Source organism: Bos mutus, chromosome 18, assembly GCF_027580195.1.
Source record: "Bos mutus isolate GX-2022 chromosome 18, NWIPB_WYAK_1.1, whole genome shotgun sequence".
NCBI lineage: Eukaryota > Metazoa > Chordata > Mammalia > Artiodactyla > Bovidae > Bos > Bos mutus.
In genome coordinates, this window is record NC_091634.1 from 19,636,323 (window position 1) to 19,659,621 (window position 23,299).

The 23,299-nt window shown below is 37.1% G+C and overlaps 1 protein-coding gene across 1 annotated transcript in view; it reads right to left on the reverse strand.

The window, feature by feature from the left end:
* DPY19L3 (dpy-19 like C-mannosyltransferase 3) overlaps positions 1–23,299 on the reverse strand; it is a 74,587-nt gene that overhangs the window by 11,607 nt on the left and 39,681 nt on the right. Inside the window, exons 9-16 of the mRNA XM_070388015.1 lie at positions 16,856–16,987; positions 15,407–15,508; positions 13,214–13,287; positions 12,891–13,049; positions 9,385–9,507; positions 8,890–9,001; positions 8,043–8,099; positions 3,817–3,899 (exon numbers count right to left, since the gene is read on the reverse strand). Of these exons, the coding sequence (XP_070244116.1) occupies positions 3,817–3,899; positions 8,043–8,099; positions 8,890–9,001; positions 9,385–9,507; positions 12,891–13,049; positions 13,214–13,287; positions 15,407–15,508; positions 16,856–16,987 (842 nt within the window). The remainder of the gene's footprint in view (positions 1–3,816; positions 3,900–8,042; positions 8,100–8,889; positions 9,002–9,384; positions 9,508–12,890; positions 13,050–13,213; positions 13,288–15,406; positions 15,509–16,855; positions 16,988–23,299) is intronic.

Genomic DNA, 23,299 nt, shown 5'->3' on the forward strand with positions numbered 1-23,299 from the left:
ATTTAATTTTACCCATAAAGCAAATGCAGAAGTAAAACAAGCAAAGTGAAACAAAATGAAAAAAAATCACACGTTTTCTAAACTTTAAAAACCTAGGTTTGCAGTATTTTATGTTTTCTGTGGTAAGCTCAGTGGGCGAAGGGAGCAGGGGTTCTTTGTCTTGACTTAAAATATGCAGCGTGACAGATGGAACGATGGGTATTCTTCCTTCACGGACACTTCTGCTGACACAGTCTGTGGTCTGTGTCTAAAATAGCTAATGTGCTTTTAACCATTGAATGACACTTCTCTATTATAGAAAAACAAAGCAATTTTTACCAATGTTTGAACAAATGATGTATAAAATGAAAGAATAATTTGTTTTTATAGCTCTCTGCCAAGCTCCATAGCAGGCTGCCCAACCTGCAAACAATTTATTCTGTAAGAAATGTCACTAAATAATGACAAGGACTCACAGGTCAAATGGATTTACATTATATAATTTAAATGTCATTCTAGGAAGACCTGATGGCATTTTTGAACAAATAATCTCATTTATTTTTGAAGCTCTAAGCTTCAACAAGTTAATTACTGTTGAACTAATGGGTAAACTGAGCATTATAATATAACGTGTGAACATTTGCTTTATCTACACTTCAAAAATTTATAGAATTATGCAAATGCCACAAAATGATTCATTAAATATAAAAGAGGCTTATTGGCATTTAAGGTCTGAACTTAACCTACATCATATTTAAAATATACTGTAATTCTTTCTGCTTTGATTGTGAAGGAAGTCTGGTCCATTTTTTCAGGCCCATTGAGAAAATATTGCACATGCAGTCTTCATCACTGGAAAGAAACTATTTCTAGAGAAAATCTCCTATAGCCAAGTAGGTAAAATGTCACACCTCAAAACAGTCTATCTGAATTGCACAGTGTCCAAGAAATGTCTCAGGAGCCAAAAATGAAACACTCTAAGGATACAAAGGAACAAGGAATGAACTACCAATTGCTGTGAGATTTGGCCTTGAAGTAAATGTGCTTTCTAGTCACACACAAAATTTATAAAAGTTCCACCTGGGTTCTGCTGAAAGAGATACTAGAAAGTAAAACAAAAAAGCCAGGTTTTTAATTTTCGTATTCAGGAAGAACATCATTAGCAAAAAGGGGTTAATGTGAACACATACACTTAAATCTACTGGAAAATAGGGCATGCTGCACCTCAGTATAACACGGAAGGTAGGCAACCAGCCCCATGAACACACAGTTGGGGCTGTGGAAGGCATGGAGAGATGACGTCCTAGTTCTCACAGGGAAGACGCTGGGGGCCAGACTGCAACAAAAGGTCCTCACTGATTAAAGAAGAATTTAATCTTCAAGCATCAAGCCCTAGCATCAAGTACATGAGGCAGACTGGGAGATGGTGGTAGCTTCTTCTGAACACTTTGCACAAGGGTTGCCCCTGCTGAAATAGAGTCATTTGTCTTTCTGAGTTTCTTCAGGTCACTGTTTCTTGTTCTGACTCATTCTAGAGGCTGAGCAGCCATCCTGCAAGGGAAGCTGTGCCCTGACCCCAAAAGATGCTGTCATGACCACCCTGACAAAGGACAGATGTGAGCATATCACTCTGGCTACCTGAGAACAGAAGCAGACAGAATGGAGAGGAGGCGTCTCTCAGTAACAGTGCTGGGTGGGACCAGAGGCCCAGCTGCTGCCTTCAGGCAATTCCAAACAGGCTTTCAGATACACTCCACGAATCCTTAGCCCACAGCCTTTCCTCCAGCACAGCTCAGACCCAGTAATGTCACGAACACTGTGTGATTAGTCAAGGTAGTAGAGTCAAAGTAGAAGGTCATATTTTACATTTAAAAGCAGAAGAAATCAGGACAGGTTAAATGAATAATAAAGTGTATTTGCTTGTGTTTGGAAATGAAATCTAGACTAGAGCTGATTTAAATGTTGATTTAAACAAATGCATTTTGTGTCTAAACAGACCCTATTTTGACATACATTCATCATCACTTAAGCTTATTTCACAAACATGCCTAGCAGCTATTTTTGCAAAAACAATAATTTAGATTTGAAGACTTTGAAGGGAAAACAGGCAAGATTAGATCACAATGGAACCATTTTTAGGGGAACAATACAAATCCTTCAGTTGCTGAGATCTATAAAAAGTGAAAAGAATAAGTCTACATACAGGGAGAAGAACTGTTAGTAGAAGGAGAATGTAAGAACAAAGCCCACTTTCCCAAATGCAGACTAAAAGATTATCTTCTTTACACATGGAATAAACTCTCATCCATAATTTTTCAGAACCAGAAATGTTATTTTAAATAACCTCTGTGAGCGAAAGCATGAAAATAAAGGCATTACAATAAGTATATCCAGTCTGACACAGCCAAAGATAACTCCGCTAGAATAAAACCTTAATGACATTACAATTAATTCCTAAAAGACCGGGAAGTGGAGGTGGGATGTTTCTAATGCCAATCCAAGTAGATCCAGAAGGTGTGCCACCTCCAGGACTGTACCAGAGTGGGCACCCTACACCACTCCTACCAGTGGTGCAATCTGAAAAACAGAAAACATCAGCCTCACCTTCAGATGCACATGTTAGAAATTTTCAGTTGACTATAGCTAATGCAAAAGTAATTAGCTTTTCTTTATAGGAATAAGCCTTTTTTTTCTTACACAATAAATACTGAAGGAATTATTGTCTGCCATGATGTAAAGTTAAATAAATAAATAAAGATAAAGCACTGCTTCATACTCTCAGCACTGGAAATATATGAAAAATTATACTCACTGCATCTAGTCAAATCCAGTCCAACATTGGGACCAAAGCCACATATATATTTTAGATACAAATCTCTATAAAATCCATGTATTGTACTCAAGAGGCCCAAGCTATCAAACATTTACCATCGCTTAACACACAAGCAGTGCTAAGCTGTACTGGTTAGTGAACATCAGCCACGAGCAAGTGCCAACATGGCTACTGAAATTCTAAGTGATGGAGACAGTACAGCCGATGCTTTCAGAATACGTCACATAAGATTTGCAACATCTATTTATGTGGAAATAATTACACTGCTGCGTTTTGGTTATAAAATAGGGAAATACAACATTACAGGGCACAGGAATGCTGCTTGGAGTAAAAGAGTTAATTTTTGCTGGTGGGAGGTGGGTTTCATTAACAAAACTTTGAAAAACATGAATCTCATTCTGCTGCTGAATGCTGAGGGGAAGCAACTGTGCAGGCAAAAATAAAAACCAATATAACATGGAAGCATTATGATGTTCGAGGAAGGAAAAGCTCTAGCTTTTGTATTTTAAATTTTCTCTAGGCCTAGTCTTGGGCAATATGATCAGTTAAAATGAAGTCTGCACTGAGCTAGTATGACTCTACTGAACTGTATTTTTTTTACCGTATAATTTTAAAATGATTAACAAGGAAAGAATACTTTATATGTCAGTATTAATAGAAAATTTGAATGCTATTAAAGTGAAAGAAATGCTAAAGATAATACTGGCAGAGAACATAAAACTTGATTTCCACTGCTGTCACTGCTCTGACACATCTTCCGATTCTTTTCCCCTCTCTATACTGGTACTTTCCCTTCTTCACGGGACTGTGGTTAGAGAGAACATTTCTTGAATGGAAAGAAATTATTTTCAAGTATAGAGTTTTAAAGAAAACACTTGAGAATGAATGTATCTTCATAATTAGATTCAGAAAAAAAAAAAAAGACCAAAAACCAAATGAGGCCTGCAGTGACTCTTAAAAAGGCACTTTAATTTTTAAAGGTTAAAAAAAAAAAATCCTCTTACTTAATCCAGTTCATCAGCTCCACTGTATCTGGATCATAGAATTCTCTCAACTCGGAGAGTTCATCCATCATTCCTGGCCAGAACTGAAATTAAAAACAAAACTAAACAAAAACAAAATCCACCCCCAGGCCCACAGCTATCACTAAAATTAAAGTGAAAAAGGAGAAACTGCATATAACTTCTGAACTAAGTAAACCCAGTAACTGGAATAGAACTCCTTCCCCTCCTTACACTTCTAAGTGTAAAGTGAGACAAAATCTGAGAAAAGTTCCCCAAATCATTTTGAGCTGCAGCTAATTAGAAGTACTGGTGTTGCCAACTGTAAAAACTGAGCTTTTATTTTACACTAACAAAAATGCTGTTGTATGTGTGTTAATATCTAGTAAAACATTAATTTGGATATGATAGGAGTGGCAACCATGAGAAAGTTCACAGGATATGAGAAAAATGTGACTAACTAACTCCATGTATTTATCTTTAAATGCAGAATGTACCCTTTGAATACAGAATCTCATTGTACCCTCACAACTCTTCAGGGAGAAAGATGACGCAGAAGGCATCATTACCATGAATATCTGTTCTTCATTTTTCTGGTTTAGAGACCTTGGCTCAGAGAGATAGATAACCTGACTTGCTCAGATCAGACTGGCAGAGTCACAACTGGAAACTTTTCATTCTGTGCTATGGTGAGTATATTGTTTGTACTAAAATCTGGACAAATGGTTTGATGAATATTAATATAATTACAGGTACAAAGGGAGAGAAGAATATTTGAAAGAAGGGTGGTCCAGGAAAACCTGGTACATATGAGTACTATCTTTATGCCATGGTGCCTCCTACTCAACTGGAGTTACTTAAGCTATGAAAATATAATGCAAAAATACATGCTGAATCCACTGCTTTTATATTATAACTTGTCTAATTCAACAATTAATTAAATGTTCATTGTTTTATCAAATGGCAGTTACCTAAGAAGACTTGATCATCTAAATACATGTTAGGATGAACTACAGAACTCAAGACCTATATTGAAACAGAAGCCCAATAATAATGTATCTATACTTCATTAATGTAAATAGAAATTTTCTGTTTAAGAACCATTAACTAGAACCAAAGTGGCACCTGACTGGTCTGTGGCTGTTTTTTAAATCCCCATCACTTTCTTATCTTCTTATCATCTCATCTCATCTTTGGCCATTTTTACTGCTCATTCATATCTGGTCTCCAGGGTGGGTAAATCAGGAAAATTGTTGGTGATGGAAAATCAGGTGTCTGCACTACTAATCCTAGGTTTCAGAAGAAATGTAATAAAAATTACTGATTAAATGATGACGTTTGTAAGATTTCAATTACCCATTGTCCCTATTAATTTTGATAATAATAGAATACCAACTTTTAAATGATATTTTAATTATTTTGGTATAAAACATTTTGAAACCTGTGAATCAATGATTATCAGATTTTTTTCCTAGTTTGAAAGTTGCTGTTGTTAATTCTGAAAATGTTATAATCTAATAACACAGTCTTACGGCAAACGTCTTAAACGCTGTGTGAAAAAATGCCTAATTAACTAAATGCTGTTGGCTAAATGATCAGCAGTAGTTTGTATGAGACTTCAGATATCCAAATAAGTGAATTAACATGAGGGCAATGATTTTATTAAACTCTTGATTTTTGAGTGGAGACTAGTACATACTTTTCCCTTTAAAAGAGGATTATCCTAAGCAGACATAGAGCAAAATAGGTATTATTAACAAGAAAATTTGAAATCCTCATTACAAGTGCTATGTAAATAAACTTAAATCAGACTTTGAAATATTAGTTCCTATTTCTTACAGATAAATCTGTTCAATAGTTGGAAAACATTCAGTTTCAGGCTAACTGCTAATATGCATAAAATCGTTATTGTCTTTGTGATTTTGTATTTTACACGTTCTGAGAAGCTGAACTATGTAAATGAAACTATACAGTGAAAGCTGGATGCATCAGATTTCTCCTGAAGTCCAATACTGAGAGAGACCTGGCCACCTGCCTTGGAAAGGATTCTTCAGAATTACTACTATCTGTCCTGTGTGTGTGTGTGTGTGTGTGTCTGTGTGCGTGCACACGCTCACACATACACACACACACACACACATTCAGTCGTGTCCGACTCTTTGCAACCCTCTGGACTGCAGCCCACCAGGCTCCTCTGTCCATGGGATTTTCTGGGCAAGAATACTGGAGTGGGTTGCCATTTCCTCCTCTCCAGGGGATCTTCCTGACCCAGGGATTGTACCCACGCCTCTTGCGCCTCCTGCATTAGCAGGATTCTTTACCACTGCGCCACCTGGGAAGCCCACTAACTGTCTTACTCAGGATACATCTACAAAGACTTCCTAAGGAAGTGATGGCCTTTTCAGTGCTATCATTGGTTCTTCTCTGGCAATGGTTCTCAAGAGGGGTGGTGTCGGGGGATTCTGCCACGCCGGTAAGGGGACGTTTTGCAGTGTCTACAAATGTTTTTATTTTTGACAGTCAGACCTGGAGGTTGGTGCTATTAGCATGTAGTGGGTAGAAGGTAGGGATGCTGCCAAGTGTCCTAGAACGCTCAGGACAGCCCTTAAGTCAAAGAATTATCCGGACAAAGTGCCCACGGTGCTGCCGCTGAGAAGCCATCCTACAGGGGTTTCTTAAGCGTGGGGGTGCAGTAGCACCACCGGGGAGGGCTGGTTAAACCTGGATCCCTGGACCCCACTCCCAGAGCTCCTGATGCGGTGGGTCTAGAGTAGGACCCAAACATCCGTGATTCTAACAAGTTCCCACGTGATGCTGATGCTGCCTGTTTATTTCTTCTATTATGTCCTTCCTCAATTTTGTCCAGAACAAGAGACTTTAGTCCTCAAGTAGCTTTTAAAAAAAATCAACAAATGTTCAAATAAATATTTGAGACATCAAGGAACTCAGCCACACACAGAACAGTGGGAGAAAAGACTGCTGGGGTGTGTGTCCTTAGTGGTGAGTCAAGGATGAAGGTGAGCTGAATCTTTTCTGTGCTCTATGTCTGAGAATCAATGTGTAAAGATAAAGTTACCTCCTTCATCAACACACTTATACTCTGCTTAATCCTTAGTTGTTGCTTTCCAGATGTTTTTAAGAAGTTTCATTTACTTACAGTAGAGCAATAAAATTCCCAGAGGCATGGCGACAGAAATGATCTAGTTCTATGTTTACCAGTATCTGGGAATTGGCACAGTGGTCTGCCTATAATAGCAAATGTTTTGGTAGACAGGAATATGATAGAACATAATTTTTTGAAATAGTTACAACAGAACTGTTCAATACAGTGATTATCAGACACTTATTCTTAGCCTAAAAACTTTGCTTCAAAAAAATCTTACATGAAAATACAAGCAAATAAACTCAGAAGCTGAGCTGGTAAAGCTGATCTTTTCTGTGGGAGAGTCTCCCCACATCCCACCACCTTCTTTAGCTACCCTCCTAAATCAGAAGCTATACACAGGAGAGTTTGAAATCTACTGTTCTAAAGTCTGAAGAAAAAAACCCTAAACTTAAAATATATATGTTTTTTTTTCCTTTTAAGAGAGGGTAAGAGCTCAATTGGATAAAACCATTCAAGTTCCCTGCCGAGGTAACAATTCAAGTCTCTAAATTTCAAAGATGTGAAAACACAGACTCATGGTTTTTATGGGGGAGTCTCAGAACTGAAACACAGTTAATGCTGTTTCAGAAATCAGTCAACTGAGAATATGAAGAATTTCTTTACTTCCTGCTGAAACTGAAGAACAGATCACAAAGCTAATCTTAGACTGTATTTATATGTGCTCGGTCTTCTTACACAGATGATTTTAAGCATCTAATAAAATGTGTAGGTTAAAGTAAGATGCATTTTAAGATCTTACTCTATCAAAAGCAGGTAATGGGGAAAACTAATTTTTCTCAAAATGGGTCTGAAAACATCTTTATTTTCAGAGTTTGTATCAGCTGAATAGTAAGTCAGAACCAAAATTAATTAGAATAATTAAACTGTAGTATTTTTTGCTGTAATGTTTTTATCTGTTAACCCCCTTTTTGGGAAGTAGATTGCTTTTCCTATCAATGTCAATTGCCATAAGAAACTAAGCAGATACCTGCAAACCACTCTACTTGCCAATGACACTAAAGTACACTGAGTCAAAGCAATTATTCTGCTAAATAAAGACAAGAATGAGGACAATTAGTCTTACCTTATAGCACAGATACAGCAGTATTAATATCGGTATTGAATATCGCATTATACATATCTATATAAGAAAGACATTATTTAGATTACAAGTATTTGGAATACTTTTACTTTATATTTTTGCTTTGTAAATACATTATTTTTTAAAAATATATATATATAATCTAACAGGGCATGAATCTCCAATAGGTGAAAAAACTGAGTCAATCATTTGTAAGGTATTTGTAGCTTCCACCATATTGCCACCTAGTGAGTTTATAGGGCAGAACAACCCAGAACTGCACTTATGGGCTATTAATCATTACCATATTCTTATTAGTAATTATATACATATTATATATTATAGTAATTAACAATAATAATAGTGATAACTCTAGATAATGGGATTACTGGTAATTTTTAATATTCCTTTTTGTGCTTTTCAGTATTTCCAAATTCTGTATTATGAACATATCGAACTATGAAAAAAATTAGAAAATAAAACTAAAATTAAGCAAAAAATCATTTTAAAATAATTCCTTATAATGCAGGGAACCCAAAGCTGGTCCTCTGTGATAACCTGGAGGGATGGGATGGAGGGGGGAGGTGGGAGGGGGTTCAGGAGGGAGGGGACACATGTATACCTGTGGCCAATTCATGTATAGCAGTGGCCATCACAATATTGTAAAGTGATTATCCTCCAACTAAAATAAATAAATTAAAAAAATTATAATATATCAATTATTTTAGTTTTAAAGTTTAGTATCCATTTTATCAAACTGATACTTGGACAACTCTTGGGAAAACAGAATTGATAATGAAAGAAATACTGAAAGTCATAAAAATGAAATGGAAAAAGAGATAGCACTGACCCTCTTTGGGTTATAAAGATGGATCAACTTCAGAAGTAACTCCCATATTTCAGGGCTGCATAAGCCAAATGACGCAAATACACACATATGGGACGTCCAGAGGTACTTCATTCTGTAAGAAACAGGCAGGCAAAGGTCAACAGCGCCAACTGTGCAGAAGCCGGAGACAGCTGTCAAGGCGGCTGTATCATTTGTGATCACTATATTATTTGTGATCATAGAACTTACTAAAACTATGCAGAAACCAACTGCCAAGGGGTTAGTTATTAATTCCATTGCCTTTTGAGAACCATCATATAAGTAAAAATAGAGGAATATTTGGTAATTAGAACTGGTTTTAAATGGTATTTTGTACTGGGAGAAGACAGTAAATAAGGATATTTTTATGGGAACCATAATCATTAAAGAAGATGATTGTCAGTTTCCAAATTACATTGCTAAACTATGTCAGGTAAAGAGTGGTCATAAAAAAATAAATAGATAAGACAAAAATACCTCATTGTACTCAATGCCAAGAATCCAAACAGAATTGTGTGTATTAAATTGTAGGCAGTGTCTGGTTTCAGGCCAATTGTGTACTTTCCCATTTTACACATGGACTGCTGATTGGCAGAATCACTGGATAAAACAGCACATATACAAAATTAGTACTTAATTTTAATTCAGCTAAATCTTTGTTAAAGAAGAAGATACAAGAAAGCTATGCCTTCATATATTTAGAAACGTTTTATTTCCCTAAAATAAACTGAATCAGCTCTGATCAATTTTGAATTTGTTTATGAGGCCAAAACTGTCATACTATAAATATATTATTAGAGTACTTAAAACTGCATAAATTTCATTTTAATTTAAGCAAAACCTTAAAGTCCTTCAATCCCTTCAATTATAAGAGACAGCAAAAAATTTTGGAATCATTGAAACTATAAGAGATCTTCAGAGGTGTTGTAGTACTCATATTTTTCTAGTTTTTACAAATAAGAAGTAAAACTGTATCCATAAACTTGGAATTCAGTAGTTTTATGAATCAATGATCACATTCTTAACCTATCACCGTATCTCATTACATATATCTAACATGATTTTTAAAATCAAATATGGCTACATTAAAATGATTGTTGTACCCATAAAATTAACAATAATCCTTTAACATCACCTAACATCCAGTTCATGTTCTAGTGTCTTTGTTACAACAGCTTTTTTCAGGTAGTTTCTTTGAATCAGGATCCAAAGCTTTCATATTGCATTTCAGTAATGTCTCTTAAATTATCTTTCAATCAACAGAATTACTCCCCCCTCCCAACTTTTTAAGGGCACTGACTTGTTGAAGAAAATGTATCATTTGTCCTATAACTATCCCCACCTTCAGGATTTGGTTGACTGTCTCCTTGTGGTGCCATTTAATATAATTCTCTATTCTCATACTTTTGATAAACTTTGAACTAGATCTGCTGCTGCTGCTAAGTCGCTTCAGTCGTGTCCGACTCTGTGAGACCCCATAGACGGCAGCCCACCAGGCTCCCCTGTCCCTGGGATTCTCCAGGCAAGAACACTGGAGTGGGTTGCCATTTCCTTCTCCAATGCATGAAAGTGAAAAGTGAAAGTGAAGTCACTCAGTCGTGTCTGACTCTTAGCGATCCCATGGACTGCAGCCTACCAGGCTCCTCTGTCAATGGGATTTTCCAGGCAAGAGTACTGGAGTGGGGTGCCACTGCCTTCTCCTAACTAGATCTAGAGGTTAATCATCAGGGTCAAGTTCATTTATTTTGGTAAGCACACTTCATGAGGGTACAACGTATTCCATACTGCATCAAGTTGGAAAGCATGTACTGTCTGGTTATTCCTACTCGAGTGATACTGAGATGGACGAGTGCGTTCAGATTTGCACAATTTGTTGTCAAGGGGGAAAGGAAACAACAAGTAATGGCTGCCTGTTTAGGATAAAAATACTTCTTCCAGTAAGGCTCCACTTATCCTTCATACAAATCCAGTAGACTGGGATATGTACAATGCTTCTGTATAACTGCTGACCTATTATTTCCTGGAATTCTCTTTTCACAACTCTAGATACATAAGAAAATGAAAATGATACTCAATGATAATTTTCACCACTGGTGATATTCTTTACCTAAGCGTTTTGTATCACAACCCAAACTCTGGCTTCCATTGACACTAAAAGATGACTCCAGACAAGAACATACACTTTCATCCTCCCTTAATACTTGCGAGAATTCTGCAACACCTCTCCCAGTCCCTGCAACTGAGCCAGAACGCTCAATTAATTCTGTGAATATAGAACAGGGTGCCCCTTTCAGTTATATACTGCACACTAATGTAGATGTGCTGTATAAACGTAATAGTATCATCCTTCCTAGCACCAGAAGGCAGGAATACTTTAAATACTTGGCATTGATAGTATATCCTTCAAATTACTTAGACATTAATTCACATTAAGACGCTGTAATTCTTAAGAGACTTTAATTAATGTAGTGCTTTCCTCTAATCAAGTCCTAATATCCCTACCTGGTAGATGAAGATGCTCTAAAATCTTTATCTATAATCATATACCAAATCAGCTTCCAGGGACGGCTCATAGATTCACACTGAGCATGGCAGACATTTTCACACAACACTGCAGGCCCACTGAACTTCCTGCTTTGCATGCAGTCTAGAGTCCTGTCGACACTTGATGTGTCTGGAATAATATTAAATTACACTGTCTAGAATAATTTCCATCTATTTTCACAGGGCTAAATTTTTATCTTGGGCTCAGTATAAAAAGAACACTTCTGAAAGATACTAAAATAGTTTATAGTCAATGAAATATCTTCATGGTTCAATGTTGCTTCACTCTTAATAATCATAAAACACCTCAGCTGAGCTGGGCTCACTGTAATGACTTTCTCCCAGCCAGTTCTTGGTGGCTGTGAATCAGCTCACCAGCACCTTAATTGGCAAGGTAACTACACAGAAAAAGGGCTTCCTTCTGGGCTTCATTACATTTTCACAAATGACAGTAGCTTCAACTTCTTACACTTAATTTTCTTTCAATTTAACATGGATAGTAAATGCAAAAATCTCCATCAGCTTGATAGGTAGGTATTCCATAAGGTTTTAAAAAGTCTTCATACTCCCTGACTTTTTCTTTTAAGTAGGTTAGCAGATTGCTAAGTTTTAAAAACTGTCAATTAATACCTTAAAGACTTTCAGTAGACGCTAATAATTATGGTCCATTCCAACTTCATAAGCCCTTAAACAAGATGCAACAAAACAAACAATGGTTTGTAAATCAATAATAATACCTGCTGCTGCTAAGTCGCTTCAGTCGTGTCCGACTCTGTGCGACCCCATAGATGGCAGCCCACCAGGCTTTCCCATCCCTGGAGTTCTCCAGGCAACAACATTGGAGTAGGTTGCCATTTCCTTCTCCAATGCATGAAAGTGAAAAGTGAAAGTGAAGTCGCTCAGTTGTGTCCGACTCTTCACGACCCCCTGGACTGCAGCCTACCAGGCTCCTCTGTCCATGAGATTTTCCAGGAAAGAGTACTGGAGTGGGCTGCCATTGCCTTCTCTGAATAATACCTGCTAATGACAGCTAAAACCAACAAAATACTCTATGCACAAGGCACTAAGGACTTTCTGTAGTTTTAACTTATTTCTCACAAAGACTTAATGGGTAAATACTCTTAGTGCTCTCATTCTATAGAAAGGGGAATAGAAATATGGAAAGGTTATGTAACTGGCTCAAAGATCGCATCATTCCCAAGTGTGCGGGCCAGGACCTCAACCCAGACCTGGGTGCATGGCAACCACTGCTATTTACCGTCTCTTCACTGTTCGATAACAACTGAGAGGAGAGTCCATGCTAACCTGGGCATGTTCTCCCTTTCAGATGACTGTACTCTGTTCTGTATCTAATGCTTTGATTTTCAATTTAGCAATTTTTCTGCAACACAGAACAAGGTCATTAAAGCACCAAATTAGATTTCTGAAATATGCCATACCTGAGATTACGGAAGGCCACAGCTAATGCTGCAATCACTGTGATGGACAGAACAAATATATAAGCATAAAAAAGCAGAGTGTCTGAAAGTCTTTCAAATGTATTAAAAGGTAGAAGGCCAAATGCTTCTTCACACAGGTATAGGTTTGCATCAAAATCTCTAGGAAATAAAAGGAAAGCAAAGTATTTAATTCAATACAAGATAAGTAAACCTCACATTTTCCCTCAAAACAAGCCTAAAATTAAAATAACTGATAACTTACATTTTAAAGACTCTGCTGATTTAATATAAAAAATAAACACAGACTTTAAATTTAATCATACCTTGTTGCTCCAAATCCAAATTTTGCCTTCAGAAATTTAAATATGTGTTCGTCTGACTTAAGGTTAAGAATTTTCTGTCAGGGAGGGAGAAAACGAAAATCGCTAATTAGTTCCTTATACATGGTTTTCTGATAATTCCCCATTGAATACACTTATTCAATGTCCCATTTCATAGGACTGTATGTGTGTATGTGTAAAATTAGTAAATGCTGAAAACAATTCTTAGAATCAAGAAATTCGAAAGCTGAGATTTTCTTTTTTAAAAAAAAGTTTTTTAATGAAGTATAGTTGATTTACAATGTTGTGTTAGTTTCTGGTATACAGCAAAGTGACTCTGTTATACATACATGTATTTGTTTCCATTATCATTTGCTACAGGATATTGAATACAGCTCCCTGTACGATACAGTAGGAGCTTGTTATTTATCTGTTTTATATATAGCAGTGTGCATCTCAGAGTCGGACACGACTGAAGCGACTTAGCAGCAGCAGCAGCAGCAGTGTGTATCTACTAATTCCAAGCTCCTAATTTATCCTTCCCTGAACTCCTTTCTCCTTGGGTAACCATAAGCTTGTTTTCTATGTCTGTGAGTCTGTTTCTGTTTAGTAAATAAATTCATTTGTATCGTATTTTAGGTTCCACATGTAAGTGATGTGTAATACTTGTCTGTCTCTGTCCGATTTACTTCACTTAGTATGATAATCTCTAGATCCATCCATGTTGCTGCAGATGGCATTATTTTATTCAAAAGCTGAGCTTTTCAAACTCCCTTTCTTCCTGTTTTTTTTTTTTTTCCTTAGCAGAATCACTTTTGCAAACAAAATCTAGGCTTAAGTTCAATATGAAAAATAGATAAAAGATGAGGTTCTTTGGTTTCAGGGAAAGCGAGATGGCTGAAGCCCCAGTGAGTACAATTTTTTAAATCAGAAAACTGATAATATCATGATCTGAAACCTCAAACAGGAACATAGTCCACAAATCCTATTTTGCTGATATAAGACTCATTCACTCAAAGATAATTCAAGACACAGCAGTAACCCTCAAGGGGTGAAGAGACAAATGCCAGTGTTTATCATTAATGAGTATAATTTTAATTCACAGTATTTTAAATTTATGGCTTACAAAAATTCATACAACTTAAATGGGTGAAGAAATTATATCAGAAGAAAAATGAAGATAGAAAAAAAATATGATTAATACAGAGCTGAGGTTGGTACATAAAATATATTCACTAGAGATGGGCCACAAATCTCGACTCAAGCATTCTAGCAGAAAATGCAAAGAAGGAAATAAAAACATCTATGCTACTCACAGGGTCGTAAGATTAAAACAAACCAGTTGCTTCTGAAGAGATCCTTATGGTCTTAAAATTGAGACTCAAGAGAAATTTCGCCCATGGGTATATTAAAAACAGTGAGCAGTCTCAACGAGTATCTCGTCCTAATTCTTCTCATTAGGTGGCTAGCAGAATGTCAAGTGCAATTCAATAGATGTTATTTTTTGGGGGAGTAAAAAACAGTGGTCCAGATATGCAGCTCTCTCCTGGTTTAATCCACACACAGATAACTGAACATCTAGACTGGCGAAGTGAACAGACTGCATAACTTTCAGCCAGTCTTTCAGAAATGCTGACTGTTCTGCTCAAATATGTTTTTGGTGAGTACTGACCGATAATGGAGTTTAAGGACATAGTGACAAGGACCTGGAGTAAAGGTGTTTAATGTAGCTGGCTGAGTGAAGGGTCTTTTTTTCTTTCTTTGACAGTCAACAGACAGGGGGAGGGACTGCTATTCTCCTAGAGGAAGGGTCTGTCCTGGGTCCAGCCTTCCCAGACGGGTGAATCATCTCCATCAATCAATGTGGCTCTGATAATAAAGCTAGTTTATTTATGAAATCAACCCAATAAAAATCATGTCATTTTTTTTTAGTACCGTAGTACAGAAAACAATCTCTAAAAAGTAGATTTTTTAAATTTAGAGATAAATGCTTGTTAAATGCTTTTAAAGCTGAGTTTTTAATAAACTCAAAGGTGGGTTCAAAGTAGAACATGTTAAAGAGTGAACAGAAATCAAGGACTAAAATAAAGAAAACAATCCTGTTACTGAAACAAAGTTTTACACTGAAATCTGTTTAAAGTAAAACTAGTAACTCTTCAGTAATGCTAAATTAAATATATCATTTTATTAACATACCTTAATAATGTTGTTGAGAAAAAGTGTCAAACATAAAACGACAAATAAATGTAATAATAGTTTCCCAAGTCTATTAAGGAAGTTTCCAGTTTTCAGATTTTTCTAGAAATTAAGAGAGTTAAGTTTTAATTTTTTAACATTCATTTAACTTCACAAACATTTAAAATGAGATTACTTAAAAAATTCAAAACATTGAGTCATGCAACATACAGAGAAAATATAACCTAATTTTCATGCGGTAATATTGCTTAAAATTTGTTATTTTCTAATAGTAAATGAATCACTTAATAATAAGCTCCATATGATAAAGAATGTATCTGAGTCCTTTCTGTTTTAAAGACCTCTTCAACCAGAGTATGGAGTCGGCTCCTTAGAAGGTACTCAGCTCATAGTGACTGAAGAAATCTTTTGATGATTTATCCACTGATTTGTATGTCACAGACTATAACCCATTAAATAAAAACACCAGCACAAAAAATAAATTGTGCTCTTTGATATATAATAGTTTTATTATAACACTCAAATAACTTTACAGATTATCAAATATAATAATATCTAAACAGTTCAAAGATGAGTGATAATTCACTTCTAATTAAGGTTAAAAGGATAAACGAGATGTACAGTGTCTAACAGTCAGCTAGAAGCCATTTATTACAATCTTTATGAGGATTTGTCATAGCAATTCTCACTCAAAAGATGAGTAAGAAAATGGATTTATTCTTCCCCAAATGGAAAACAAAACAGCTTCTTGATTTAAAAGTGATTATGAGAAATGTTCCTCATATGCTTATGAGACAGAGAACAGGCTTTGCAACATTGTTAAGGAAAAGACAACTCAAATTTTCTGTAAATTTAAGAAATTTTAATTGTATAATAAAGTCAAAGATCAGGTGAATGTCAAACATGTTATTCTAATAAGTGCCCCAAGGTATTTATTTATTTGGAACCTCAAATTCTCAAAACTGCTAATTTTAACTGACTTTAAAATCAATAATAATAATATAATATGTAAGAATGAGGGAGAAGGGTGTTACTACTTCAAATAACAAGGTGTCCACCAACTTTAAAGACTGTGACAAACTTCCCACAAGCAATAGGTTCTTCTCATTCTTGAGTTCACACTTGAAAAATTCACATTTTTTTCTCTTTTATTTCAACTTTAAACCAACAGCATTCAAATAAGTATCTCTGGCTAATCCTGAATTTAATTAAGATTCCAATTTTTTAGGAAATAATAATGTCAAAACAAAGGAATGATGACATATCAGAGAGCTTGAAAACCAGTGCTATAGCATGCACTTCAAAAAAAAAAAAAATAAAATAATGCCCCTACTGTGATTTAGTGGGAGTTTGGTCATAAATTTTCCTTTGTATCCTATATGAAGACATGGTCCAAACAAACACATGTTTTTTAAAAAGTTTAAGGATCAAAAAAAAAAAAAGTCCTACCTGAAGTTTTCTTGCAATTAATACCGAAAGGTTAAAACTGATAAGCAATGATCCAAGAATCATGGAATTAAAAAACTGAAGCATGCAGACCAGGAGTAAACCTGTGAGCTGTATACCATACAGCCATGTCACCTGCAGCAACCAAAGGTCAGACGATTAAACAGATTTTATCTGGGGACTCCCACATGCTGACGGGTTGGTCCCAGGCTGAATACATCTCAAGTTTTAAATAATGCAGAAGACACGCCTAGCTTCAAGTAATACAGTCTAAGAAAGGAAAATAAAACATTACACCTTTTAGGTATAGAACATTTTAAGCTTTATAATATTAAGAAGAAAGGAGATATATGAAGTAGAGGAAGCAAACAATGGTATAAATCAATTCTAGAAATAGGCAAATGCTGTTAATAGCTTTCAATTTTCTTCTAAATTCCTTTACAGTTATGGTTTATAATATTTTATCATATTCCAACAATCAATAATTTAATGTATACATTATTTCTCAATCTTTTATTTCCCAATCTTCCCTAATGATGTTGAACATCTTCATGTGTTATTGAACCTTTCTATATCTTTTCTGGAGAAATATCTATCTAAGCTTTTGCCTATATTTAACTATTGAAAGTACTATAAGAATTCTTCATATATCCTAGAAATCCCTTTTCAAACATGGGATTTGCAAATTTTGTCTCCCATTTTCTAAGCTGTCTTTTTACTTTCTTGGTGATACTCTTTGAAGTACAAAAGTTTTTAATTTTGATGAAGTCCAATTCATCAGTTTTTTCTTCTTTTACATACTTGTGATTTTGTTGCTGTTGTTTAGTTGCTGAGTCTGACTCTTTGTGACCCCCCGGGCTGCAGCACATGACTCCTCTGTCCTCCACTATCTCATGGAGTTTCCTAAAATTCATATCCATTAAGTCAGTGATGCTATCTAATATGTTGTCCTTTGCCAACCTTTTCTCTTTTTGCCTTCAATCTTTCCCAGCACCAGGGTCTATTTTGGTGAGTGGGTCTTTGCATTAGATTGTCAAAGTATTGGCGCTTCAATTTTAGTCCTTCCAATGAATATTTAGGGTTGATTTCCTTTAGGATTGACTGGTTGATCTCCTTGCAGTCCAAGGGACTCTTAAGAGTCTTCTCTAGCATTACAATTTGAAAGCATAAATTCTTCAGTGCTCAGCCTTCTTTATAGACCAACTCTCACATCCATGTGACTACTGGAAAAACCATAGCTTTGACTATACAGACCTTTGTTAGCAAAAGGATGTTTCTGCTTTTTAATACGCTGTCTAGGTTTGTCATAGTTTTTCTTACAAGGAAAAAGTGTCTCTCAATTTCATGGCTGCAGTCTGTCCACAGTGATTTTGTGGACAAATCACCTAGAAAATAAAATCTGTCACTGCTTCCACTCCCTCCCCCACCTTCTATTTGCCATGAAGTGATGGGCCCTGATGCCATGATCTTAGTTTTTTTGAATGTGGAATTTCAAGCCAGTGTTTTCATTTTCCTCTTTGATCCTTATGAGTTCGGTTCAGTTGTTCAGTCGTGTCCAACTCTTTGCGACTCCATGGACTGAAGAACGCCAGGCCTCCCTGTCCATCACCAACTCCCGGAGTTTACCCAAACTCATGATCCTTATCAGGATGCTCTTTATTTCGTCTACACTTTCTACCATTACAGTGGTATCATCTGCATATCTGAGGTTGCTGATATTTCTCCCAGAAAGCTTGATTCTAGCTTGGGATTCATCCAGCCTAGCATTTCACACGATGTCCTCTACATATAAGTTAAATAAACAGGGTGATAATATACAGGCTTGATGTATTCTATTTCCAATATGAACCAGTTCATTGTTCCATGCCCAGTTTAACTGCTGCTTCTTCACCTGCATACTGGTTTCTCAGGAGAAAGGTAAGGTGGTCTGGTATACAGTCAAAGGCAAGCCATTCAATATCACAGTAATCCAAGTCTATGCCCCAACCAGTAACACTGAAGAAGCTGAAGTTGAATGGTTCTATGAAGACCTACAAGACATTCTGGATCTAATACCCCAAAAAGATGTCCTTTTCATCACAGGGGACTGGAATGCAAAAGCAGGAAGTCAAGAGATACCTGGAGTAACAAGGAAGTTTGGCCTTAGAGTACAAAATGAAGCAGGGCAAAGCCTAACAGAGTTTTGCCAAGAGAACACACTGGTCATAGCAAACACCCTCTTCCAACAATACAAGAGATGACTCTACACATAAACATCACCAGATAGTCAATACTGAAATCAGATTGATAATATTCTTTGCAATTGAAAATGGACAAACTCTATACAGTCAGCAAAAACAAGACTAGGAGCTGACTGTGGCTCAGATCATGAACCCCTTATTGCAAAATTCAAACTTAAATTGAAGAAAGCAGGGAAAACCACTAGACCATTCAGGTATGGCCTAAATCAAATCCCTTACAATTATACAGTACAGTGGAAGTGACAAATAGATAATAGATTCAAGGGATTAGATCTGAAAGAACGCCTGAAGAACTATGCATGGAGGTTCATAACATTGTACAGGAGGCAGTGATCAAAACCATCCCCAAGAAAAAGAAATGGGTGAAAAAGGAAAAATGGTTGTTTAAGGAACCCTTACATATAAATGAGAAGAGAAGAGAAGTGAAGGCAAAGAAGAAAAGATATATCCATCTAAATGCAAAGTTCCAGAGAACAGCAAGGAGAGATAAGAAAGCCTTCCTAAGTGAACAATGCAATGATATAGAGGAAAACAATAGAATGGGAAAGACTCGAGATCTCTTCATGAAAATCAGAGATCCCAAGGGAACATTTCATGCAAAGATGGGCACAATAAAGGACAGAAATGGTATGGACTTAACAGAAACAGAAAATATTAAGAAGAGGTGGCAAGAATATACAGAACTATACAAAAAAGATTTTAATGACCCGGATAACCATGACGGTATGATCACTCTCTTAGAGCCAGACATCCAGGAGTCTGTGGGTCTAAGGAACCACCACTACGAACAAAGCTAGTGGAGGTGATGGAATTCCAGTTGAGCTACTTCAAATCCTAAAAGATGATGCTGGTAAAGTGCTGCACTCAATATGCCAGCAAATTTGGAAAACTCAGCAGTGGCCAGAGGACTGGAAAAGGTCAGTTATCATTCCAATCCCAAAGAGAGGCAATGCCAAAGAATGTCAAATTACTGCACAACTGCACTCATTTCACAGGTGAGCAAAGTCAAGCTCAAAATCCTCCAAGCTTGGTTTCAGCAGTACGTGAACTGAGAACTTCCAGATGTACAAGCTGGATTTAGAAAAGGCAGAGGAACCAGAGATAAAATTGCCAGCATACACCAGATCATAGAAAAAGCAAGGGAATTCGAAAAAACATCTACTTCTGGTTCACTGACTACACTAAAGTCTTTGTGTGAACTGCAACAAAGTGTGTAAAATTCTTAAAAGGTGGGAATACCTGACCACCTTTCCTGCCTCCTGAGAAATGTGTATGCAGGTCAAGAAGCAACAGTTAGAACTGAACATGGAACAAGAGACTGGTTCAAACTTGGGAAAGGAGTGCATCAAGGCTGTATAATACTGTTGCCCTTTTTATTTAACTTATATGCAGAGTACATCAAGCGAAATGCCGGGCTGGATGAAGCACAAACTGGAATCAAGATTGCAGGGAGAAATATCAATAACCTCAGATATGCAGATGACACCACCCTTACGGCAGAAAGCGAAGAGGAACTAAAGAGCCTCTTGATGAAGGTCACAGAGGTGAGTGAAAAAACTGGCTTAAAACTCAACTTTCAGAAAACTAAGATTACGGTATCTGGTCCCATCACTTCATGGCATATAGATGGGGAAACAATGGAAACAGTGACACTTTCTTTTCTGGGCTCCAAAATCACTGCAGATGGTGACTGCAGCCATGAAATTAAAAGATACTCGCTCCTTGGAAGAAAAGCTATGACCAACCTAGACAGCATATTAAAAAGCAGAGACACTACTTTGCTGACAAAGGTCCGTCTAGTCAAAGCTGTGGTTTTTCCAGTAGTCATGTATGGACACGAGAGTTGGACCATAAAGGCTGAGCACCAAAGAATTGATGCTTTTGAACTGTAGTGTTAGAGAAGACTTTTGAGAGCCTCTTGTACTGCAAGGAGATCAAGTCAGTCAATCCTAAAGAAATCAACTCTGGATATTCATTGGAAGGACTGATGCTGAAGCCGAAGCTCCAATCCTTTGGCCACCTGAGGCAAAGAGCTGACTTACCGGAAAAGACCTTGATGCTGGGAAAGACTGAAGGCAGTAAGAGAAGGGGATGACAGAAGACAAGATGGTTGGATGGCATCACTGACACAAGGTCTGGGAGATGGTGAAGGACAGGGAAGCCTGGCATACTGCAGTCCATGGGGTTGGAAAGAGTCATACATGACTGAGTGACTGAACAAGACAGCAGATTAAAGACAGAGACATCATTTTGCCGACAAAGGTCTGTATAGTCAAAACTATGGTTTTTCCAGTAGCCATGTACGGATTGTGAGAGTTAGACCATAAAGAAAGCTGAGGGCCAAGGAATTAATGTGTTTGAATTGTGGTGCTAGAGAAGACTCTTGAGAGTCCCTTGGATGGCAAAAGATCAAAGCAGTCAATCCTAAAGGAAATCAACCCTGAATATTCCTTGGAAGGACTAAAGCTGAAGCTCCAATACTTTGGCCACCTGATGTGACGAGTCAACTCACGGGAAAAGACCCTGATGTTGGGAAAGATTGAGGGCCAGGGTTCAGTTCCCTGTTCAGGTGCCAAATGTTGGGACCAGACCAACAACGAACCAACCTGAGGGAAGAGTGCCACAGAAGAATAAAGAAAAAGAAGACTCAGAAATACAGAAAAAAAAAAGACTCAGGGGGGTCTGATGCCATTTACAGGCAAAAGCCCAGATCCTAATCCTTGCATGCCTTTTATTGTTAACTTCTACTTCCTTGTTTGTGCTCTAGAGATATCTGTTCTTTACAATCTCAGACTGGGGATAAAGATGCACAAGGCACAGTCCTCAATGTCAAGCCTTCAGGCCTTTCAGGACTTTGTTTAGCTCTTCGGTTAGTGACAACCTTTCTCAGCAATGCCCTCAAGGCTCTGGTTACGGGAACAGTCACTAAAAGTTTTCCATCAGTCACATCAATACTTCCACATCTTGTTTTCAAGATGTCTTTCTGTGATATACTTTTTACTGCTCCCAGCCCTTCGTCTGGGGGTGATAAGAAAGTCCTTCTTTTTCAAAGAAGCCCTGTTAATTATAGTACAGGCCTGTGCATAGCATATTCCCTACACAGGAAAAGGGGATGAACAGAGGAGGAGACGGTTGGAAGGCATCACCAACTCAATGGGCATGAGTTTGAGCAAACTCTGGGAGACGGTGAAGGACATGGAAGCCTGACATGCTGCAGTCCATGGTGCTGCAGAGAGTTAGACACAACTTGGTGCCTGAACAACAAGTTGACAGCTTGGTTATAACTGCGTTTTTCCTCTTTGTAAGTACCGTAAGTATGTAAGTATGCAGTGCTACACACTTCTCTGCTAGTGCTGCTTCAGTTGCACCCCAAAAGGTTTGATGTGCTGCGTTTTTGTTGTCACTGAATTCACTGTTTTCTCAAGGCTGCCTTTTTGACCCATAGATTATTTAGAAGTGCACTATTTAGTTTCCAAGTTTGGAAAGTGTCCTACCTTTTTGTGTGATTTCTAGTTTGAACCCATTGATTCAATCCATTGGGTATTCTGCTGTTGTTGGGTGGAGTGTTCTATAAATGTTAGTTAGAGCCTGTTAGTTGATGGTGTTGCTCAGTGCTACATCCTTAATGATTTCTGTCTGGTTCTCAATTGTTGAGAGAGGGTTGCGGATGTCCTCAGCCCTGTCTGTAGGTTTGTCCATTTCTCCTTTATAGTTCTGTCAGTTTCTGTTTCATATATATTGTGGCCCTGTTGTTTAGTACATATGCATTTAGAGTTCTCATGTCTTCTTGGTAGATGAATACTTTTTTCAATATACAGTATTCTGGTAATTTCCTTTGTTCTCATGCCTATTTCATCTGGTATTAATATAGCCACTCCTACTTTTTTTGGTTAGTATTTGCAATGGTGTTATCTTTTCCAACTCATTTAGTTTCAATCTTCCTATATTGTTTGTTTTGTGTGGAGTGAATTTCTTATATAAAACATTTTGGTTGTGTATTTTTAATCTGCTTTGACCCATCTCTTCAAATTATTGTATTTCATTGCTATGTGTGTGTTAGTAGCTACGTGTGTGTTAATAGCTCAATCGTCTCTGACTCTTTGTGACCCCATGGACTGTAGCTCACCAGACTCTTCTCTCCATGGAATTCTCCAGGCAAGAATAGTGGAGTGGTGTGCCATTCCCTTCTCCAGGGCATCTTCTCAAC